General features: G+C 46.2%; 2 protein-coding genes across 9 annotated transcripts in view; one reads left to right on the top strand and one right to left on the bottom strand.

Annotated features, from left to right (window-relative positions):
• Positions 1-71: 71 nt before the first annotated feature.
• On the top strand, positions 72-19,111 carry NKIRAS1 (NFKB inhibitor interacting Ras like 1). Of its 4 annotated transcripts, XM_074900524.1 has the most exons (6): positions 72-132; positions 821-914; positions 1,608-1,734; positions 8,798-9,039; positions 10,676-10,831; positions 11,831-11,942. In XM_074900524.1, the coding sequence occupies exons 3-5, from the start codon at positions 1,641-1,643 to the stop codon at positions 10,811-10,813; spliced, it is 474 nt and encodes a 157-aa protein (XP_074756625.1). In that variant the 5' UTR covers positions 72-132; positions 821-914; positions 1,608-1,640; the 3' UTR covers positions 10,814-10,831; positions 11,831-11,942. The 4 variants fall into 4 exon arrangements, with proteins under 4 accessions (XP_074756625.1, XP_074756626.1, XP_074756623.1 ...); XM_074900525.1 differs by lacking the exons at positions 10,676-10,831; positions 11,831-11,942 and adding an exon at positions 18,827-19,111; XM_074900522.1 differs by lacking the exons at positions 10,676-10,831; positions 11,831-11,942 and adding an exon at positions 13,737-16,328.
• Positions 16,476-20,488, bottom strand: part of LOC141958054 (ubiquitin-conjugating enzyme E2 E1) — a 44,900-nt gene continuing 40,887 nt past the window's right edge. For all 5 annotated transcript variants that reach the window (XM_074900517.1, XM_074900519.1, XM_074900518.1 and 2 more), the window contains 2 exons: positions 17,939-18,086; positions 16,476-16,913 (listed from right to left, as the gene is read on the bottom strand). In XM_074900517.1, the coding sequence (XP_074756618.1) occupies positions 16,816-16,913; positions 17,939-18,086 (246 nt within the window). In that variant the 3' untranslated portion in view covers positions 16,476-16,815. The remainder of the gene's footprint in view (positions 16,914-17,938; positions 18,087-20,488) is intronic.

Here is a 20,488-nt window from a genome sequence, read left to right as displayed (position 1 = left end):
CTGGGGAGGCGGGCCGCCCTTCGCCCCGCCCGGCCCGGCCCGGCCCCCGCGCCCGCCAATGGGCGGCAGGGGGCGGGGCTCTGCCGCCGGGCCGGCGCGGCTCCGAGGCGCGCTGCGGGGAGCGCGGCCCAGGTGCGCGGGGGGCGGGGGGCGCGGAGCTGCGGGCGGGGCGGCCCGGCGCGGGGGGCTGGCACGGGGACGGGGCTTCGCCAGCTGCGGCCTCCTCCGAAACACCCCAAAAGAGCCCCGAACTAGCGAGGGACTTGCGCGGGGGGGGGGCGGCTTTGGCATAGAAAAAGTCCTTAAAATCCTGAAAGAACCCTTAAACCCCCCCCCCCCAAAAATTTAACCCCCCCCCCATACAATTCAATCATAATTCCTAAAGGGAAAAAAAAGCTCTAAAGACAACCCTAACACCTTTTCCGCGGGGTGGGGGGGGGTCAGTGCCAGGGAGCCCGCGGTGCTGCAGGCCGGGGGTGCTCCCCGACGCGGTGAGCGCCATCGGCCGGCGCTGGGGCCAAGGCCTGGCTTGACCCACGGCCCTCCCGTGTCCGGTGCTGCGCAAGTGCCCGAGCATTCCCGTGCCTCCCCCCGCGCACCTCCTCCCCACCACCACCCGCAAAGGTGGGTTTGCAGGAGCAGGGAAGGGGCCTGGTGCTGAGGGACTTTTTGTGCCCCGCTTTGGCTCCCTCAGTGTCCGGTGTGCTGCGCTGGAGGTGTCGGGCCCTGTTGGGGAATCAAAACCGGAATTAGGCTTTCCCTGCCTGAAAGTGCCCCCCCTGCCTCCCTGCGGCTGCCGGGTGACCTTTCTGTTTTGCAGTGTATGCTTTGCAGAGCACCCTGGCTTGTGAAGCGTTACTCGGTTAAACTGGAATCAAACTAGGACACTGCCAGCCCCTCCTGGTCCTAAAAAGGTACTTCTCAGCTCGCTCTGTGGCAAACGGCTCCAAACAGCAAACCCAGAGTTACAGCCTGCCGCCCTGCCATGGCTCACTGGTGCAGGGAACTGCCCCTGGCTCCCAGAGACCTCCTGCTAAAACCAACCCCCACGCATCCAGACTGATTTAACACAGACCAAAACACTTGCTTTTGCATTTGCTTTCCTGTGCTTCTGCTTTTAACGCTCCTATTTTCTAGCCCTTAGCCTGTAAAAGCTAGAAATTTTCAGTGTGTGAAAGAAAAGAGAAGGAACCGCTGTTTTGTCGTGTTTCCAGAAGCCATCCTGATACCACCAGATGCAATCAGGCCCGCAGCAAAACCACAAAGCCTGGTGACACAAGTCTTTCAGTGTACCTACACGCCAACTAACGTAGCCCCTGCCCCAGAGGGTTTATACACTTCAGTCTCCCCAAACCCAACAGGACAAGTGTCGAGGCTGCAGACAAGCATCTGCACCGATGGCAGCAGCCTAAAACGTTAAAAAATGGTGTGGGAGGAAACTCAAGTCCTAAAAATATCAGTCGCTGATGAGTGCCTGGGAGGGAGCTGTGCCTCCGAGTCACCCGCTGCTTTGCGTTTTGCCTCTCGCCTTTTGTCGTGGGCTTCGCTTCTGTCTGGTGCTGAGCTCTGCCACCGCGCCAGGCTAACAGCCTCCTGTGTCTGCCCAGGGCTCGCCAGCTGACGCTGCCCTCTGGGGAAAGATGGGAAAGGGCTACAAGGTGGTGGTTTGTGGAATGGCCTCGGTGGGAAAGACAGCGATTTTGGAGCAGCTTCTCTATGGAAAGCATACTGTTGGTGAGATATTTTTGCTTTTTTGGGGGGGATTGTTTTGTTTTTCTAGCATCTTGTTCTGTGTGGCCTTCAAAAAAAGAGTAATCGAGGACCACAAACTGCACTGTGGTGAAGGAGGAAATTAATGTGGTTTTGTTGCATCTCTGGGCAGTTCTTGAAATTCGTAGTCCCTTACCAATTTTTAAAAGAGGCTTGGAGAAGAACCCTTTCTGTGATGTTCCCAGTTATAAAATACGTTCATGTTTAAAAAGAAACAAACACAGAAAGTAGGTGATGTGCTTGCTGCCTATTTACATAAGAAATATCTCATTCCCTGAAAGATGCTGTAGATGCCTGAAAAATAAATAGATGTCACATGATGAGCAGAGAGACTGTTTACATTTTTGTTCTTTTCTTAAAGCTTTATTTTGCTTGGTTTTGACTAATATTTAAAGTGCTGGAAAGAAAACCAGCTCAGCTTTAGGTCCCACATTCTGTGCAGAACTTCAAGGGCCAAGCTTCTCGGCTCTCAAAGAAATCCTTCTGTGGAAAAAAGACTTGAGAGAGGAGCATGGGAAGTCTGAGACCTGCTGTGCACAAAAGAAAGGGAATGAAGGCAAAGCCGGCTTGTTTCCCTCTGTTTCCACATGACTTGGCTTTGAGAGGAAGGGCAATGATCAGCAGGCTGACAAATTATTCCTGCCTCACCCAGAAACAAGGGGTGGCACCAGGGGTGAATCTCGGGGCTTTGATGGAAGATGTCCCGTCAATTTGTATCTTTTCCTTGGGCTGGTAAATTCAGTGTTGGGGCAGGTTATTGCATAAACACGAGGATTTCTAGAATGGTTCTTTGCAGGCACTGCGCCTTTAAAATGTGTTTAAAATGTGTGGATGGGAGGAATTTGCTGGCAAAGCGTGATGCAGAACTGCGTGCTAATACCCTTGTTTAAAAGGAGGATTTCCTCTAATGTTGCAGCAACATCTGTTTCCAGCATCCTACAGAGCCCTATGCACGTAGCCCCGTGTACCTTTCAGTGTGAAGGTTGCAAAACCTGCAAGCTGAAGGTTTTTCCCTTTGTGACTGACCTGCCTCTCCTCAGAGGTGGGCTGGGTGATTGTCAGAGACACCGGAGCAGCATGAGCAGGGCCACGTTACTTAAATCATATTGCCTTGCATTACTTCCTGCCCCGAGCTCCTATTAGCGACCCAGGCAGGAAGGATATTAGGGTGTTGCTGATCGGAGGAGCTATTTATGGAGCTAGCCATGTACACGATTATACGACGTCATGGATACTGCCTGATATAACCAGAGGGAGGCCTCGTGGCTGGTGTTTAGCTGTGGGTGTCCCTCTGTCATTCCTGAATGCTCTGCTCCAGCTTGACCATTGCACAATGCAGACCTTCCCCCCACCTCTCATAAAAAAGGTAGTTTTCCTTTCCTGCAACTCTACTCATTTTTCAGAGTTAACAGGGAGGGAGGGAGCACCTGATAGCGGAGCAGGGGTGCAAGGGGAGAAGGAAGAACGTAGTCTCCCGATTCCCATTATTTTGGTTAAATCTTATTCCCAAGACGTTCGGAGAAAGAGGGAAAATAGCAGAGTCAAGATCAGAGTATGGAGAGGGCTCATATGGAGCCTCTGCAGTCCAAGGGATGAGCGGCCACGGCCCAGCGCTTTTGATATCCCCTGCATGGGTCATCAGGCACATTTTGGGGGATGGACTGATATGTTAGTGTTTCTCACAGTCACGCTAAGTGGTCATCAGTCCTCCCTACCTCTTCCTCAGCCCACGGGCAGTTCTGGCAAAGGGTGCCTGAAGTATGGGCTGCTGAAAATGGTTCCTTCAAGATCTTTAGCTACTGCTACAATCTGTATTGATTTAAGCCTCGAACTGCAGAGGCAGTACACCACTGTGAGGGTCTCACTGGGGAAGGACAGAGTTTGAGGAATGGTGAGTCTTTGACTGCTCATTAGCTGAGCTGCTTTAAACTGCACAGACCCATTGCTGGTGCTACTGTTGCAGGGGTGGCCCCTCCACCCTTAAAACCTGATTACTGAAGCTCAGTCCTCATTTCCTAAAGCTTGCAAGCTCCAGAAACCTGACATGTACATCCTGGCTGCCGGCCTTTTTGGCAGGAGGCAAAAAGGACTAGTGTGTTTGCTGAAAGCCCGTCTGTTCAGAGCCAACCAGCACGGCAGCTCACTGGGCATGGCAACATGGACACAAACTGTTTCAAAACCTGTGCTTCCTGACTGACGTCAGGAGCAGCTCTGCGGCTGGTCTGAGGGCTGGGGAGCCGTGGTGAGGACTGCCTAGCCAACAAACGGAGTCTCTCTTTTCCTGACATCATCCACATCCTCCTCCCAGTGACAAGAGGCATGCCTGAACTAGGTTATAGGCTCAGAGCACAAGGTCTGGTGCCATCCTCCGAGGTGTCCCAGCCATGGACATGTGGGTCTCCTCCTGGCTGTAAATCGGCCACGAGTCTGTGTCACTGCTCACGTGCCTCCTGTTGACTTTCCTGTAAAAGGGAGTGGTGGCACAGCTGCTATCAGGGAAGTGATTAGTGTCCTTGGAGGTTTCATGCTGCTGTATAAAGCCCTTGGCTTTGAGCCAGTGCTCCTGGCTTTGTGCTTGGTGATGGGGCTGTAAACCCAGTTGTACTGTGTTTCTTTTCCTAGACAAATGCGCACCTTCAGCTCTCCCTGCCTTGCCATGGATGAAGTCCCTATGTGCTGCTGTTGCTTACATGGTCAGCAGCTAGCACTCTTGGAAAGGCACTAAGATTGCTTGAGGTCGAAGCAGGAAAAGTACTTGTGTGGGAAGAATAGCCCCCAAAAATGAGTATTTGTGTCCCTGGAGCATGTGAACAACAGTGTGTGGTACTGGGCTTTGTGCTAGGCTTTACAACTGCAAGAGGGGCTGTTTGCCTTGGGCCCTTGGATGAGAAAGGAGAGGGCAAAAAAGATAAGAGATGCTGTCAGAGCCATGTAAAATAACGTATGTATTGTATGGCAGTCTCTCCGGCTAAACTGATACAAGGAATCAGACAAAACCTGAAAGGAGATGTTTGAAATGGGTGCAGATTTAGCTCTGAATCGTGTAGGGACTATATTGCCATAGGTCAGGCCGAATAGTTGCTAAGGTTTGCACATACATGTATGGTTGCCTGGTACCTGGGATGATCTCTCTTTTTGTGGGTTCAATGTTGTGTTTGTCCAAATCCTTCACCTTCTCTTGCACACCTGAAGAAAGAAGGGTCAGTCTCTTCTCCTTGGTCATGAAACAGGTCCCTGACTGGCAACAGAGTATTGTCCCAATAAATACCTGTGGTACCTGGCACTGCTTGGCCTGAACTCTCTTGAGAGGGCCAACAGGAGAGTTGCTGGCTTAACTTTGGCATGGGACACATCTGTAAAGAGAATAGATATTTTTCCTTAAACAGTGTCCCTGTTCAGTAATGGTGCAGAAAGGAGTCTTCCTTCTGCTTTTAAAATATCTCTGGCCCCTTAACCTATGGTAAAGCTTATCAGCCCAAGGAGGGAGAACTCTTCCTGCAGAAAACACAATTTTCCTTATCTCTGCCTCCTGGCTGTGTCAATAGCTGGTATGGTCAGGTTACTCCTAAGCAGCTACCTCAAATCATCTTACTAGCTAGGAATGAAAACACCACGTATTAGCGTGGTAGAACCCATAACAAGGGAATTTGCCTTGCTTGGTATCAGCTGAAGGGATTTGGGGTTTTGGCTCTCACACATGTGGAAGGTTAATTAACCAATTTATGCATTCTTACGTCTTGGTTTCTTAAATCAAAACTGCCTCCTGATAGAGCTGCAGTCAGCTTTCCATTTTAGATAGGTGAAAGTGGAGCTGAATGCATGGAAGTGATGGTCACAACTGTGCCTACTGGTTGGTGGGTCCAGTACTTAACTAGCATCTAAATCTAAACAGACCAGCTCATGTTGAGGCCTGTCCAGCTCTTCTCCAAGTCAGGGATCCTCTGATATGCTCTCATTTGAGATCTAAGTAAGTAAAGCCCGCAGTTTACAAACACAAGGAATAGCAGGCTTTAGGAGCTCTTTGCTGAATTCCTGCTGGAAAGAGGCAAGGAGAGATTACATAGATCTTCAAAAGTACTCAAGAGGACACAAAATTTGCACTGCATTTATGGTTAAGAGTCACTTTGGATCTTCTGAAATTCTGTCCATCTTGAAATTTTGCTATATTTTGTTATTTGCAGTATCTCTGCCTTGCCTAGTCTGAGTGTGCAGTATTCATTAGTATATCAAGCCTTTTCTTTTCCTCATTGGGAAACCACCAGGGGTTGAAACACCACCCAATTTATGACTGAGGCTTCCCCTTGCAGTTCCTCTGTGGCTGCAGTCGGTAACATAGACAAAGACCTTTCTGCCTTTCCCAAGACTTCCACCAGCTAAGTAGGTGCTAGAGAAAAGCATCAATCTTCTGTCTATTCCTCCTTTCCCTCCCTAACTTTTTTTTTTCATTTTTAGTTTCCAAAGAAACCATGAGATTGTTCACTGTCTTGTTAGTTCCCCTTTCCCCCTGTGGCTTCTGAACCTGAAAGCTGGTTCCATCTGCCCATTCATCTGTGTCACAGCAGTAGATATCTCAAAATATTTTTCTGTAAATTTAAAAAAAACTACTAGCAGGAAAGAGAGAAAAGGCCCGTGATAATGCTCTCCTCTCCAGGGAAAACCTACTCAAGCCAGCAGCAGTCTGCAGGGCAGTCACTCCCCAGCACAAGCTGCCCTGGCCCACCATGGTAGCGAAGACAAGAGGATGGCTGGGGATGCCAGGGAAGGAAAGGAGAACCAGGGTCCTTGTGACAGGGAGGCTGGGATGGGGCAAGACACCTTCCCAGGACACTGGGCTTTCCTGACTAGCTTTGCTGCTCATACAACAACTTGCCCGGCCCGTGTTTGAATGGAGTCCAGGAAGGTATTTGAATGGGGTGGTACTAACAAGCAGCATAAATATTGTTGTCAGCAAGATGTGGCTAGCATACGGTCTGGGCTTTAGAAGAAGGGTCTAGGATAAAGTGACACAGGTATGTCTAAAAATTGTCTGTTTGTTTAGGAATCTACTTGCATATACTCCCTCCCCCAATGTACGTAGGTGAAATTTCACCTCTGGAATCCGATACCGATGTATAAATTCCAGGTCCCTCCAAAGTGCACACACCCCCCCACCCCCCCGTTTCACATCAAAATTTCTTACTCTGTTCTGCTGACTTAAGTCCCAGGTCTTAATTTTTCCTCTTCATTTTCAAGTAGGATGTTGAAAGACGTAATTTTCACTGCTACTTTTAATGCTATTAGGAAGAGACTGTCACAAGAGAATGTGGATATATTAGAGACTGTTGAATTACAGTGCAGCATTTAGATGGCAAAAACCTGTACAACATTATTTATTGCTTTCTAAAAAGAAAAACTTAGGTACTTATGGTTCATTCTTTCTTGCCAAAGTAGTATTTACTGATGCTAGATATTCCCTTGACCTGTCTGTAAAACGTAATGAGGCAGAGCAAGAAAAAATACAGTGCTATATCCAGAAAGGGCTCTGTTACCTACTTCAGTCTTTAAAAATGCCCTTGTAACACATTCTCCAACCACACAGAATACGTTCATGCTTCCTCTTTTCCTTCACCTTTGTTTTGTCCTTCTGCTCTTAGTCTTGCTCCTGCACGTTAGCATGGCTATATTTGGAGGCGAGATAAATTAATTTGTTGCAAACCTAATAAGAGTTTGATCTGTGAAGACTGCACGGAGAGGGGCAAAAAGAACAGCCTGTGCCACTTTCCTGTGCAGGAATGCTGCATACATCATGGGAAACCATCAGCGTGGGTGGAATGCTTTAGCTTGTTTGTCAATGTGAAGTATTTTGAATAGTGTCATTGAATATAGCAAAATCCTTATTTTCACAGGCCAGATAATCCCTCGCGTTTTCTTAAACAATGCTGTAATATGGTCCCTTTTTGGCAGACAAAGAGAATAATGCAGGACTCATTATTGTAGCCCTGCAACAGCAAACAATTCATGCATATAGGAGTGCAGTGGAGGCAGAAACGTGGATTGCAGAGGTTTTACGTGAATACTTAAAACTGACTCTGAAAGTAGCCCAGCTACACTGTACATAGTTTGTTCGGACCTGTAACCTTATGCACCTGCATCCAGGGGGAAGACAAAGCTAAGGTGATCTGTGTGTTTTCAGATTTGTCTTTGAAAAGATTGTTTTAATTAGTTCAAAGTAAGCTGCCTTGAATTACCTCACATTTACCATGGGGAGAGGAAGGAAGGAGAGCCAGTATGCAGATAGTTACCATGGAGCAGGTGATATATATATGAAAGCTCATTACCTTGTGCACGCTCGTACCTTACAGTAAATAAGCTTGCTCCTGTTAGCAAATCTGAGTAATTTTAAATCCCTAAGGGATGGAAAAAGCTCACTATGTGTTTAAGTAAATATAGCATGCAACTTTGCTTGCACGCAAACATCCCCTTCCCTTTCTGGCTTGATTGCACTTGTTGGTTAGTTGTACCACCAATACACATCCATTTCCAGAAATATTCCTTTGGCTCCTGCTTCTGCCAGATCATCCAGCTCAGTATGAAGCAAAGAAGTAGGCTCAAAATGTTAGTACTTGACTATCTGGTGTTCCTTGGCTGTTCTTCCAAAAGGGTATGTTCGGGCAGGCCTGTTTGCAGCATGTTTGGCACAGAACTGGTACACTGGGTGGTTGGAGTTTGGGAAACCAGGGGGAAAAGCTGTATATATTATCCTATCCTGAGTGTGCATGTTGTATAGATTAATTTTACAAGCATAATCATGCTCATATGTTAGACGGTTGTATTTATGCAGTGTTGCTATTGTAAATAGCTAGCTAGTGTGGTGATCTATGAATACAGCCCTTCATAAGGATGCCAGGCAAGGTTGAGTCCAGGTCAAGTCACGCTGGAAAACATGCACTGAAAGCTATTGTAAGGTAAAATTCTGCTGTGCTGCAAATAATTCTTACAGCAGTGCTGTACTTACACCAGTTGATCTTTCCTGCTTGTTTTAAAACAGGCTTAGAAGAGGGCGCCACAATGGAAGATGTGTATTTGGCATCGGTCGAGACAGACCGAGGTGTGAAGGAGCAGTTGCGGCTTTATGACACCAGGGGTCTGCAGGAGGGGGTAGAATTGCCAAAACACTATTTCTCGGTCGCTGATGGCTTTGTTCTCGTGTATGCCGTGACCAGCCTCGAAGCTTTCCAAAGAGTCGAACTGCTCAAAAAGGAGATCGATGTCTTTAGAGACAAAAAGGAGGTAAATGCACGATTCCTTAACTGCTTGTCTTATTGCTGTGTCAGTGATAGGAAGTTAAGGTTGCAAAGCATAGATTTTGTTTCCATAAAACTTACATACAAAGGAAAACAAACGTACCCAGAGCCTTGGGCAATCCATCAAAAGGAAGCTTTCACGTGCTAGGGAAGCCTAATTCACATGCCATGCAGGTCATGCAAAAGAACGTAGGGTTTTGTGTGCCTCCTTTCTTCCTCTACTACAGCTAAAATTCAGTTAGCTGAACGCACCAGCCAGGACACTTACGACTAATAAAACATATGGTGTACAGTAGTGCAGTTCACATGTTTTTTTAGATATTGTACACAGGAAGTCAAGTGCATAGAATAATATAACAAAGGGCATTATCTTTGTTTGTTTTGTATTCATGTACTTGATGGCTTACAAACTAGTGTAATTGACAATGGGTCTCCCAGACATTAGTCAATTGGCAAAGCAGCTTTAATGTATTTTAACAACCATATTGAATCAATTCAATTGTGTGAAATGACTGCTCTATTTTCCCTTAGAAAGCAGCTAGTGTTTTCAGCTGACAGTGTTCCAGCTTAGCTAAACAAATATAACTTGCATGCGGCATTAGCATTATGGCTTTTCCTACAGTATCTTTATATTCTCAAGTAGTTTTCCCCGTGAAATGTCTTTAGCCTACAGCTTTCCAAATGTCTGTTTTATGCTGTTAAAAAAAAAAAAAAAAAAAAAAAAAAAAAAGAAGTGCATGAAGAATTAATTGGGTAATGGTAGGGAGAGACTTTCCAAAAATGTAACTTGTTTAGTACTGACAGCACACAGGGTGGTAGAGGACGGCAGGCTCCAAGTTTGACAGCAGCCAAACGTGCAGTCACAGGAGAGGTATGTTAGCTGGTAGGGCTGGTGTGAGCTGCAGACTGTCACGTATATCAGGGATACGGGAGACAATCATAACTCCCCTGCAGGGCAAGGAAAGGTAGACAAACAGGAAACTTTTCCCAGGCGCTCTGTTTTGCGAGGGCCCTGATTTGTTACTTTACAGCGTGTCGTAATGCAGAGAGAGAGTCGCAGCCCCAGCAGGATCTGCATCCCTCTCTTCTGTGTTACCTGTTGAGACTCTTCTCTCTTGTTGCATGCAGGTATTTTAGAAAACAGCCAATGTGCTTATCCTCTGGGAGAGCTTAAAGTTGTGATCTTGACTGAGGATAACATAATTGAAAGAATGGTGCCCACAATAAATTAGTTTTCTTCCTGTGATTTCTAGTCCATATAAAACAGGCTTTGAAGTACAGAAGGTGAGATCAGGAGTCCTACCTTAAGATAGTGTCAGTGGACTTATGGGCTCGCTAGAATGCATCCTTAGCTGAATTAGGGATGTATCTCCACACGTGGTCCTTTTGAGCTGGCAGAACTTCACCTTGTTGAGTGGCAGAGTCCCCTGTTGTGTGGCAGATGACAGAAAGCACTGATGCCTCTGCTGGCTATGGGGGCTCTCCAGCACGCACCTTAAAGTCTGGCCAAATTTTGTACTAAATAAAGGTTGTGTTCTCTTGTACTGACAGAGCTTAACCATAGGTAAAAGTCAGTTGAAGGATGTGGTAAATGCATATGAACATTAGGGCTTCTTTCAAAGCCTTTGCAGAGGGAAAAAACATTTTTCCAAACACCCTGGGCTGCTATAGAGAAGAAAGGAAGTCTCAGATCTCACAGGAACAGGACAAACATCTCTAGCTGGAAAGAAACAGAAGACATCCTGGAGTTAGCCCAATGAACAGGAAAGAGCAAGCAGGTGTGGACACAGCAAATACCCCAAATCATCAGCAAGAGAAGGCTTCATCACTTGATCAAACCAGGAGTGTAGAGAGGAGACCAGAGTTTGACTAAGGACCTTGAACTATAAACACAGGCATCGTTTCCCCTAAGAGCTGATGCTGCTAAAACATTTTTAGAAAATGGTTATCTTAAAATAAGCAGGAGCAGTACCTTTAAGAGGCCAGCACTACCTTCAGCATCTCCCAGAACTGAAGCACGGGGCAGGCCACCGAACTCAGCCACACTGTACTGTCTCGGTGAGACCAAAGTCACTTGATGAATCCTTACAATTCGGGGTCTGGCTTGATACTGCTGTGCCCCTCTCGTTAGCTAACCAGCTGCTCTTGAAAGTGCTTATGAGAGGATGGTGCTGGGGTGATCACCCGTCCCTGTCAGTGGCAGAGGGCTGTCCCCACAGGTCCCTCTAGAGGCTCACTGTGCGTGGGGACCCAGCCTGGGAGCGGGGCCCAGCAGCTTTCTGGCAGCCTTCTGGCGGGGTTGGCCTTGTTTGTATTGTGGGCTGGGGCTTGGGAAAAAACAAGCTGGGCAAAACCCACAGTTGTGGGGTCCTGGCTTTCTCTGTTGCCATGCGCTTTTTCATCTCCCAAGCATCCGCTGCTCTGACCTACTTGGATGTCATGCTCTTATCATTTGTCTAGGGCAGCTCAATTGCCAAGTAGACGGAGAATAGGGCTGTTTAACTCTGCCTCCCTTGGGTGTGATTTCCCTTTAAGCAGTCGGAGGGAGAAGGGGAAAGTCCTGCATATTCTATGATTCAAAGCAGCTCCCAGCCCACAAGTAGATGAGGCCAAATCAAATCCCAGACCCTGATCTCCCAAACTACACACAGCTTACCTTGTGCCAGTGCTAAATTAAAGAACAGGTTTGAACTGTGTTGCTACTTGCCTGCTCTTTAAAAGCACTGTGAATGGTGAATGCTTTTTGGATAAAGCTCACCCTTTTGTTTTGTTTGTAGGTAACAGTTATTGTCTTGGGAAACAAAACTGACCTCCTGGACCAAAGGCAAGTGGAAACAGAAGCAGCCCAGCAATGGGCAAGGGCCGAGAAAGTGAGACTGTGGGAAGTGACTGTGACAGATCGGAAAACACTGCTTGAGCCCTTCACCTTCTTAGCCAGCAAACTCTCCCAGTCCCAGAACAAATCAACGTTTCCCTTGCCTGGAAGGAAGAGCAAAGGGAATAACTGTGATAACTAAGCTACCTTAGCATTGTCTGCTGCTACCAAGTCACAGCCTAAGTCCTTTCTGTGCAATTTGCTTCTCACAGTTCCACTTAAAGCAATAATCTCATTCAGCAATAAAATCAGCAAGCTTATGGCCAAGAGGTATCCTCCCTTCTCACGGACTTAGCTTGAAAGTCACTGGTGGGAAAAGCCTTAAAACGCACTTAAGAGAGTTGTTGTCTTGCAACAAGGGTTATAGAGGAGAGGACAGGGGGACACCTCTCTAGTAGGGGCTTTGAGAACACCTGGATACAGCCATGTTGAGGGACGAATCGACAAGCCTGTATTAAAAAATCTCCCTGCAGATCTATAGCCTCTAGTCACAAATAGTACTAGCTGCAATAAAGCATTCAATTCGGAGGGAGGATATGTTTGAAATAGCAACAGTCATTTTACCTGGACCTTAAACCAGGCCACAGGACATTCTGATGCTGCAGAAGGCTGAGGTCAGTGTGTTGCAGGAGAAGGGTTTGGGGCAAGAGGAACAACTACCAGCAGATTTAGCGCTGAAGTTCTGCTAGCATCTGGAAGGAAAAACAAAACAAAACAAAACACACAACAAAACAAAAAACCCAATCAAATCTTGTGGGAAATACTAGAACAGATCTATCCCAACATGAAATGTCAGCTTTCCACTCAGGAATTTATTTGTACAAACCAGAAAAGCACTCAGAGCACTCATTAATTTAACTGCGACCTGAAGGACAACATAGCTGTACCTGGTTTTGTTCCAGCATGTCCAGTACAAATCAGTCACATTCACACAGGTGATAATTTTACTGAGAAATTACACAGATTAGTTTTGTATGCAGGAGGTACTGCCCAGGCTCCGCATAGTGCATTGCATAATGTCCCTACTCAGCCGTTCAGCCAAGCTGGAGGGGAGAGAGTGGGCTAGGGAGCATAGGATGCTGCCTTTTGGGAACATCCCCATGGCAAACACCCAGAAATACCAGTACAAATGGCCTTGGTCTTAATATGCCACACACTGTCCAGCAGCAGGAGCACAACTGTACGTGCTGTGTTTGACTCCACGCTGGTAAACCCATGCTGTAGGAATCTGCTGTCCTAGGTCAGCCTGTCAGTAAACTAAACAAAATTGGATATAGAGGGGCAGAATGAGCACCCGCTCCCAGAGAGTGGCCAGCTCTTGGCCTCTAACAACCTCTTACACTAATTGCTACTAGCTTTTCTTTATATTTGAGGACAAGAGTGGGGAGAGAGAGTGAAGTACTCAGTTCCCTCATTTTCCACTAAATTAATGTTGTTTTGAACAAATGTTGAGAATTTCACTGTGAGTCAGCAAAACCACAAGCAATATTTGCACTGTCATATCATAACTGCTAAATAGTGTGCTTAATGATCACAATTAAACTGTGTGCTTATAGCATGGCTCTTCCTGAATACTGACAAATAAAGTCCGTCAGCATTATTAACGTCAGAGCAGCAGTACAATTCACTAAAAATTAAGCAGGTATTCCTACCTTTATAATGAAGGCAGACGAAACTGTTTATGTGCTTTGCTCAATATAGTTTGGATTACCGTGGCCAAGGAGTAAGATAAGAGAGCAATTATGAATGAGCAAGCTCTTGTAATGCCCTGCTAGAAACATACAATTGTTTTCATTGCAACACTGCAGCTGAGTAAGCACTATAGCATGACCTCCCCTGACCTGGCTAGCAAGAGTCATGGTCCCCAGCGATGCTGCGGAACAACACTCCCTCCTCACTCATTTCCTACTGAAGGCACGTGTTCACAAGGCTTCTCCCTCCCCAGAAGACTCCACATCTGCCTGTGTGCTTGGGAAGTGGGAGTGACTTCAGAGCAGAAGCGGTTCACCTCCTTGCTGCAACCTCTCACCAAGGAATTGGTGATGTTCCTCCTCTTCAGTTCTGCAGAACCCTTCTTCTAGAACAGACTTGATTCAGCTTTGCATCAATCAAAATAAGCGAAGACCTCTGCTAACCGCACATCGTCACTGAAGCTGACCCTAGAGCTAAGGCAGTGCAGGTTGACAAGTCAGAATTAACTCAAAATGTGTAGAGACGGAAGGAACGGAGATGCTTGGTTCCCGTCCAGTTCTGCACCCTGCAGACTTGGTGCGAATTCCACTGCCAAGACTGATGTCACCTGTAGGCTGCCAGAGCCACACTGTGAGAGATGAGCTTGCTCCCCTCAACGCTCAGGACTTGACAACATTTTAATAAGGCAAGAGGAAAAAGGATCTTCTGAATTACTAAGGCCGTTTTTCCAAACAGGTTACCTAAAGGCAAACACCTTATTTGATTTGGTTAAATTAATTAGAAATTAGATTATTTTGGGTATTCACATAAATAACCTTTACCCACTGTTTTCTTTCATAAGCTTATTCTGATGCTTTTTAAGCATTCAAATTAATAGTCTTTTCTAGATACCATAGTATTTTACTGACAAGTGATGGAAAAACGTAGTGTCTCCTCTGCAATTAATCTACACGTAGTGGCTGATATTGACTAAAAATGAAACTGACTGTAGCACAGTTTTACACAGGGTTAATAAGTAAAGCACACAGTATAACGTAGTAGCTAAAGGGCAGAATGTCTATTTTGTTCTTACTATTCCACTGACTCAAAACCTGTCCTAGGTCACTGGGATCACTTACCTCCTACAAAGCTAGACAGTCCCTTCAAAATATAATGGAGAAATGTTATTATAAAAAAGAAAAATAAATTAGTAAATTGAACCATCATTCCCTGTTCCTCTTAAACTTCTATCGTGCTGAATAAACACGGTGCAGATCAGTCACCCCAAATCAGCTCCCTCCCCCCTGCCAGCTACAACAGTTAATTTGGCATGCCCTGGTAGCATCAAGCAAGGGGCCGACAAAAACCTACTGAGATTAAGCCATTTACCTCCTCACTCAGTAAAGGAGAGGAGGAAACGATTACCAGAGATGCTTCTGGTGTGATGTAGCTATATACCAATAATTTTCCAAGGCTGAGCCAAACAGCTGAGGGAGCTCATACACCAAAACATACGTCGTGTCAAAAGAAAGCAGTTCAGGTGAAGTTAATGTACTACTACACACAACCAGCCAGCAAAGGAAGGGTACCTCTAATTAACAATTCCTTTGGCCCAAGTAAGATTTGATCTCTATATATACAGATAGGAAGAGAAGTATATAAATAAAATATACACAAAATTTATTTTAAAGCACCAAAACAAATCTGAGCACGCAGATGACCACAGAGCACTCAGAAGAATGTCGCAAGGTGAAGTACTTGCCATGTGAAAATGAATCTGTACTTCCGGCCTTTACCTTAAGGGAGTGGTCAAAAATGCCATATCCACAACTAACTGCCCTGTTGCTACACACCTCAATGTAAACACCATGTCTCTAGGAGATGATCTTTGTAGGTAGTTAAAGGATCTACAGATTAAGTCTCCTTTACGGTGTCTTCTGCTAGCTTACCAGGACATGATGCCTTCTCCTCTTCCAAGTGGGAACAGACCACTCCATCAGAAAACCATGAAGATATTATCTTCTTCCTTTTACTTCCTGCTTGTTTCCCCTCCAGATCTCTTACACTTTTCCGGTTGTATTTTCAAATAATGTGCCAGTCCTGAAAAGCCAATGCTGTGAAAACTTGAGCTAACAAGTAACTAGCACAGACCCTGTGGCAGGTTAACCTCTTCATGGGCCGTGCCTGCCTGGCAACACGTACACAGTAAACAGTTGAAAAAGTCTTATGCTGTCGTTCGTTGTATGCTTGTCTAGAAGTGTCTTCCCAAAATAGCAGCAGTCAGCACACTCACCTGCAGATCTGCCTGGTCCTCATCCATACGGTAATCCTCAAAGCGCACTGGGAGACACTGCTCTGGCAAAATGACAAAGCAAGGCATGAAGGAGAAATCTTTTCTTCTTCTTTTTTTTAAACATCTTTTTATTAGCACAGTAACAAATGCAGACTTGAGTAGCCCACAACATACAACCAATCCACTGAGTGACTCCTATTCCACGCCTTACAGTTAAACAGCTTAAGGTATTTCACTACAGGTTACCGTAAGTCCCGATTAAATCCTTTATTCTTTTCACAAAGATAGATTGGCTTATAAAATAATACATTAACTACTTCTCATTTCATATATGAGGCCATATATCCACCTCTCCGTATCACAGATCATGAGATGACAGTCTTTAAAAAGGATTTGTTAAATACCAATGTGCCCTCCATAGGGGAAAACAATCCCGACATCTTTTTACAAAAAAAAAAAAAAACAAAAAAAACCCAAAAAACCCAACCCAAAACAAAATAAACCCCCCAACCCCAAAACAAAACAAAAAGCAAAAACAGTGTGTAGAGTCTTGAAAGGACTTTTACATAAATGTCCACATATGTACCTGTACAAAATGAAGCTGTTTTAATCTTTTACATATTGCAAGCAAACTGAAAACCAAAGAAGTCTAAGAAGTTTACATTCTTCTCAAGACTATATGTGAGCTAATATTGCTGAACTAATTACAGTCTTAAAATATGCTATTCCCAATCCTAGCTGTCTACTGTAGCAAGATACCTTAAGTTACAACAACAAAATCTTAGGAAATAAAAGACTGAATAAAATCTGTTATAGAAATACCCTACTCTTTACCAGCACCCTCCCTCCCCCCACCCCTTCAAAATCATAAGCAGCTCTTTCCATCACAGACGAATAACGTAAGAGTTTGACGAAAATCTGATTTATGTAGCGTATCTTTTGGTCCATTGTCTGGCCATTCTGTCATGCTCTGCTCTGTTAGTCATATACTGAGTGGCAATACTTCCAACCAGGGGGTCAGCTGAAAAGAAAACAAACCACTTATTTCAGACAAGTTACCAAATCTTAAAAATAAAGCTGAAGGGTGAATTTAATGCAAGGGAACCACACAGGTAAGGTACATTGCAACAATTTAAATATACTGGTGTGATGGTCTGTACCTTCACTGATTTGTGTGTATTTATGGTGATGTACTAATGTATTACTTAATAAAGAGCAAAATGCCAATTAAAGTTTTAAGGAGTTTAAAAGACAACAATCCAATGGTCATATTTTGCATTACTGAGGACTTACACTGATTCACGCATTTCTGGTTTATTTTACCCCTTCTAAAAGAGCCCGGGACATACTCTTTGCTAAGTGTACTTGTATCAGTACCAATCTGCCTTCTAGGAAAATGAGATCTCAAGAAGAGGTTTTACTTTTCCAATGTTTATTTTTATTATACATAATACAGTGTGAAATCTGGTGTTTCTTTCATCTTCAGACACATACTGAAATACAACCTGCAAAACTGACTTTGGAAACAAAGACATATTCCTCTTAACTGGTGTGGATAACAGGTGGGTTAGAGAAGCAGCAAGGGCTACTTGTGGCATAGCTGGTCACTGGTTTTAAGTGGATGAAGGAAAGTAAAAGGCTAATCCCCTCGTTTTCAGAACTGTGTTTGTGGCTCTTCTAGCTCTGTTACTGAATTACTGCAGTCCTACAGACCAGCAAAGAGTGTTTAATCCTTACCCAAACCCAGAGTTAGTCTGGGAGGGGAAGGAGTTTTCGTGTGCAGGTGGAAGATGGCCGCTTTCCTCGCGGGTCAGCCTGAGGAGTGGTGAAGAGCAGGCAGGTAGGGTGTATCACCTCCACCACCTCCATCTCCTCTCCAGCTGCCCTGGAGAGGGAAGTGTGCTGTGCTGGAGGCCAGAGCCATGCTGGTCAAAGCCAACGAGATGAGATGAGATGAGGGCCACGTTATTTGGGTGCAGGGGGGTGTTGTGAGGGTGTTTGCGTGCAAGGTGGTGGGCGGCCTGCGTGGTAATGCAGGGAACTTACCCGGGTTGCAGTCTGTGAGGAGGGAGCAGATGGAGAGAAGAACTTTAGAAATGGTTAATGCTGGACTCCAGTTGTCTTTTAAAATGTCCAGGCAGATGACGCCTTGGCTGTTAATATTACAGTGGTAGATTCTTGTCCGAAAAGTTACCTGCAAGAAAAGGGGTATTAGCTGGTGTGCTGGGGTACCACACGCCCCGTGGTAAAGCGACAGGCAGCAAAAGCTGGCGGGAAAGGAAAAGAGCCCCTGCAGGCTGGCGGGGGAGAGGGCACGGGGGAGGCCGGCCTCTCGGCCCGGGCCGAGTCGGGCTGGCCGCCCCGGGGCCGGCGGGGCCTGCGGGCCAGCTCCCGCCCCGGGGCCGGGCCGGGCTCCCCGGGCCGCCGCCGCCCTCTCGCGGCCGCCGGCGGGAGCGCAGCCGCCCCCCGGGGCCGGGCCGCCCAGGGGGTCCCCCGCGGCCCCACCTCGGCCGACCGCAGCCGCCTTGCACTAAACGGGCATTTCCCACCGGTACTCCCAGGGTGAAATAAAAGATACGGCCCGAGCGCCCCTCTGAGGACAGAGGCAAATAAAACCCAGCCTGATTTAAAATAAAAGTCTCGGGAGCACGTGGCTGGCAGTGCGGTTTCTGGTACACCCGAGAGCATCGAACACGCCATGACAGGTGACAGCGCAGATTTCCCATCCGAAGGAAAGGGACCCGAAATGCAGGGCTGTGGGTGACTTATGGGAGCCCTGCGGTGAATCCCGGTGGCTGCAGCACCGGCTCATGACCGACAACACATTCACCACCTCCCTGCAAAACAACGGCCAACTTTCCAACTTCAGGTGCCTACTGTGAAACACAGGTTGTGGGGTTTTTAATATCTTTTTAATTACGTTTTGTCTTTCAGCTCACAGCAGCAAAGGCAACACCAGCATTTTTCTCCCGCTGAGGTCCCAAGGACTTACAAAATCCCCCAGATAGGCCAGGGCACTCGAAATCGTGGCTCCCATCACTTCTAAGAGCTCAGCAACTGGGGGAGTTGCTCTGATTTTTTTATTTTCCAATCTGGGAGACGTGAATGAGCCGGGCAGCTTGCCACAGAAGTTATCCGAAAGGGAAACAAAAGCACCACGAGCTGTTTTCAGAATACAATGTGACCTGCAGAAAGGCCTTACTCTGACTCACTGGATGAACAGCGACAACAAATTTGGTGGAACTTGCATGGATTAGGATTATCTGTGTGAATAAAGGTTGGAGGGTTCATGCCCTAAATCCTCAGAATTTGTCAGCTATCCACACCCACAAGTTTTATTGTCTGTTTATAGGTCAGAGGGGTATTTGCGAAACACACTCAGTAAGCATCTGGTATGACAAGAACACACTAGTGCTTTCTCTCGAGATGAGACCAACCCACACATAAAACTTGCCAGCCAACCCTCATTTTTTCTACTGTCTTTATGATGCAAAAGATTTTGCCCATGACCCTCCATTTCACAGGCTTGGGGAGCAGGCACGAGGTGGGGCGACACAGCTACAGAACCCCAGTGCCTGGCGTGTCCCCACACTCTGTATCCATGCAGCGTCCCCAAGAACACTCCTGATGCACAGAGCGCACAGGCTATTTTCAGACTCACAAAAGCAGTTACTTGTCACACAGGAGACACCCACACTGCATGCTTGAGGAGACTTTCTGCTTTGTTCCTTGTAAACTGCTTCGATTTTAGACTAAAACAGTAAGAAAACAAACACAAAAACCCCCAAATTCCTACACTTTTGCACATTATGGGTGGGAATGGCGAAACGTCTGCAAGAGACAGATGTGTCACCCTTCCACACCTTCTGCAACAAGCTGCAACTCCAAAACCTAGAACCCCTGCTGCGTTCTACCTAGGGAACTTTAGAGGTATGTCAGGTAAGAAACCAAAATCACCTTTGTTTCTCAGATCATCTAATCCTCAGAGGAAAAGCAGCAACGATTCCCTACACTCATGTGGAAGTCCACGTATATCAGTCTGAGCAGAAGGCAGATCTGGCTCTGCAGTACCTGCCCCAGCCCAGACCATTTAGGGCAAAACAGAAGTTTGTGGCATTTGCAGTTGCTGGCAATGGCTCTGCCTTGGGTTCCCAAGCAGCCATCAGCCTAACCCCACTGCTTGCTCAGTATTTCTCTATTCACCTGCAGCTTTGGTCTCCTTCCAAGAGGCTTCTAAATGAAAGTGAATAATTTTAACAGATTAAACAATTCCAGAAGGGGAAGCATGGAGTATTTCCAAGTTGATACAATAAGGGCCAAATGAACAGAGAGGTGAAGAGTTCTAATTTGTAAAGGGAAAGTTGTTAATCCTGATTCTCAGCACAAAAGCTAAATACACTGTAGGCAGTCTCTCAGTCCAGTTGACTAATAACTGTTAAAAAAGTATGAATCCTGTTTGCCTTTAAAAGTAACTTTTAAATTATTATTCGGGGGGGGGGAGGGGGAGAGGGAAAACTCTCCTGTATATGCAGAACAGCCTGTTTCCTTAAGAAACCTTAAGATATAATCCTTAAGGGTTATATCCATGTCACCAAA

The sequence above is a fragment of the Athene noctua genome, chromosome 2, assembly GCF_965140245.1.
Source record: "Athene noctua chromosome 2, bAthNoc1.hap1.1, whole genome shotgun sequence".
NCBI classification, from domain to species: domain Eukaryota; kingdom Metazoa; phylum Chordata; class Aves; order Strigiformes; family Strigidae; genus Athene; species Athene noctua.
The sequence above is the reverse complement of the archived record's forward strand: the minus strand, read 5'-3'. Positions and strand labels throughout refer to the sequence as shown.

Bases quoted from the DNA above. Each gene is read 5' to 3' on its own strand.
- NKIRAS1 (XM_074900522.1), top strand. From the start codon at position 1,641: ATGGGAAAGGGCTACAAGGTGGTGGTTTGTGGAATGGCCTCGGTGGGA. The intron at 1,735-8,797 runs GTGAGATATTTT...GTTTTAAAACAG, and splicing joins CTATGGAAAGCATACTGTTG to GCTTAGAAGAGGGCGCCACA. The intron at 9,040-13,736 runs GTAAATGCACGA...GCAACACTGCAG, and splicing joins TCTTTAGAGACAAAAAGGAG to CTGAGTAAGCACTATAGCAT.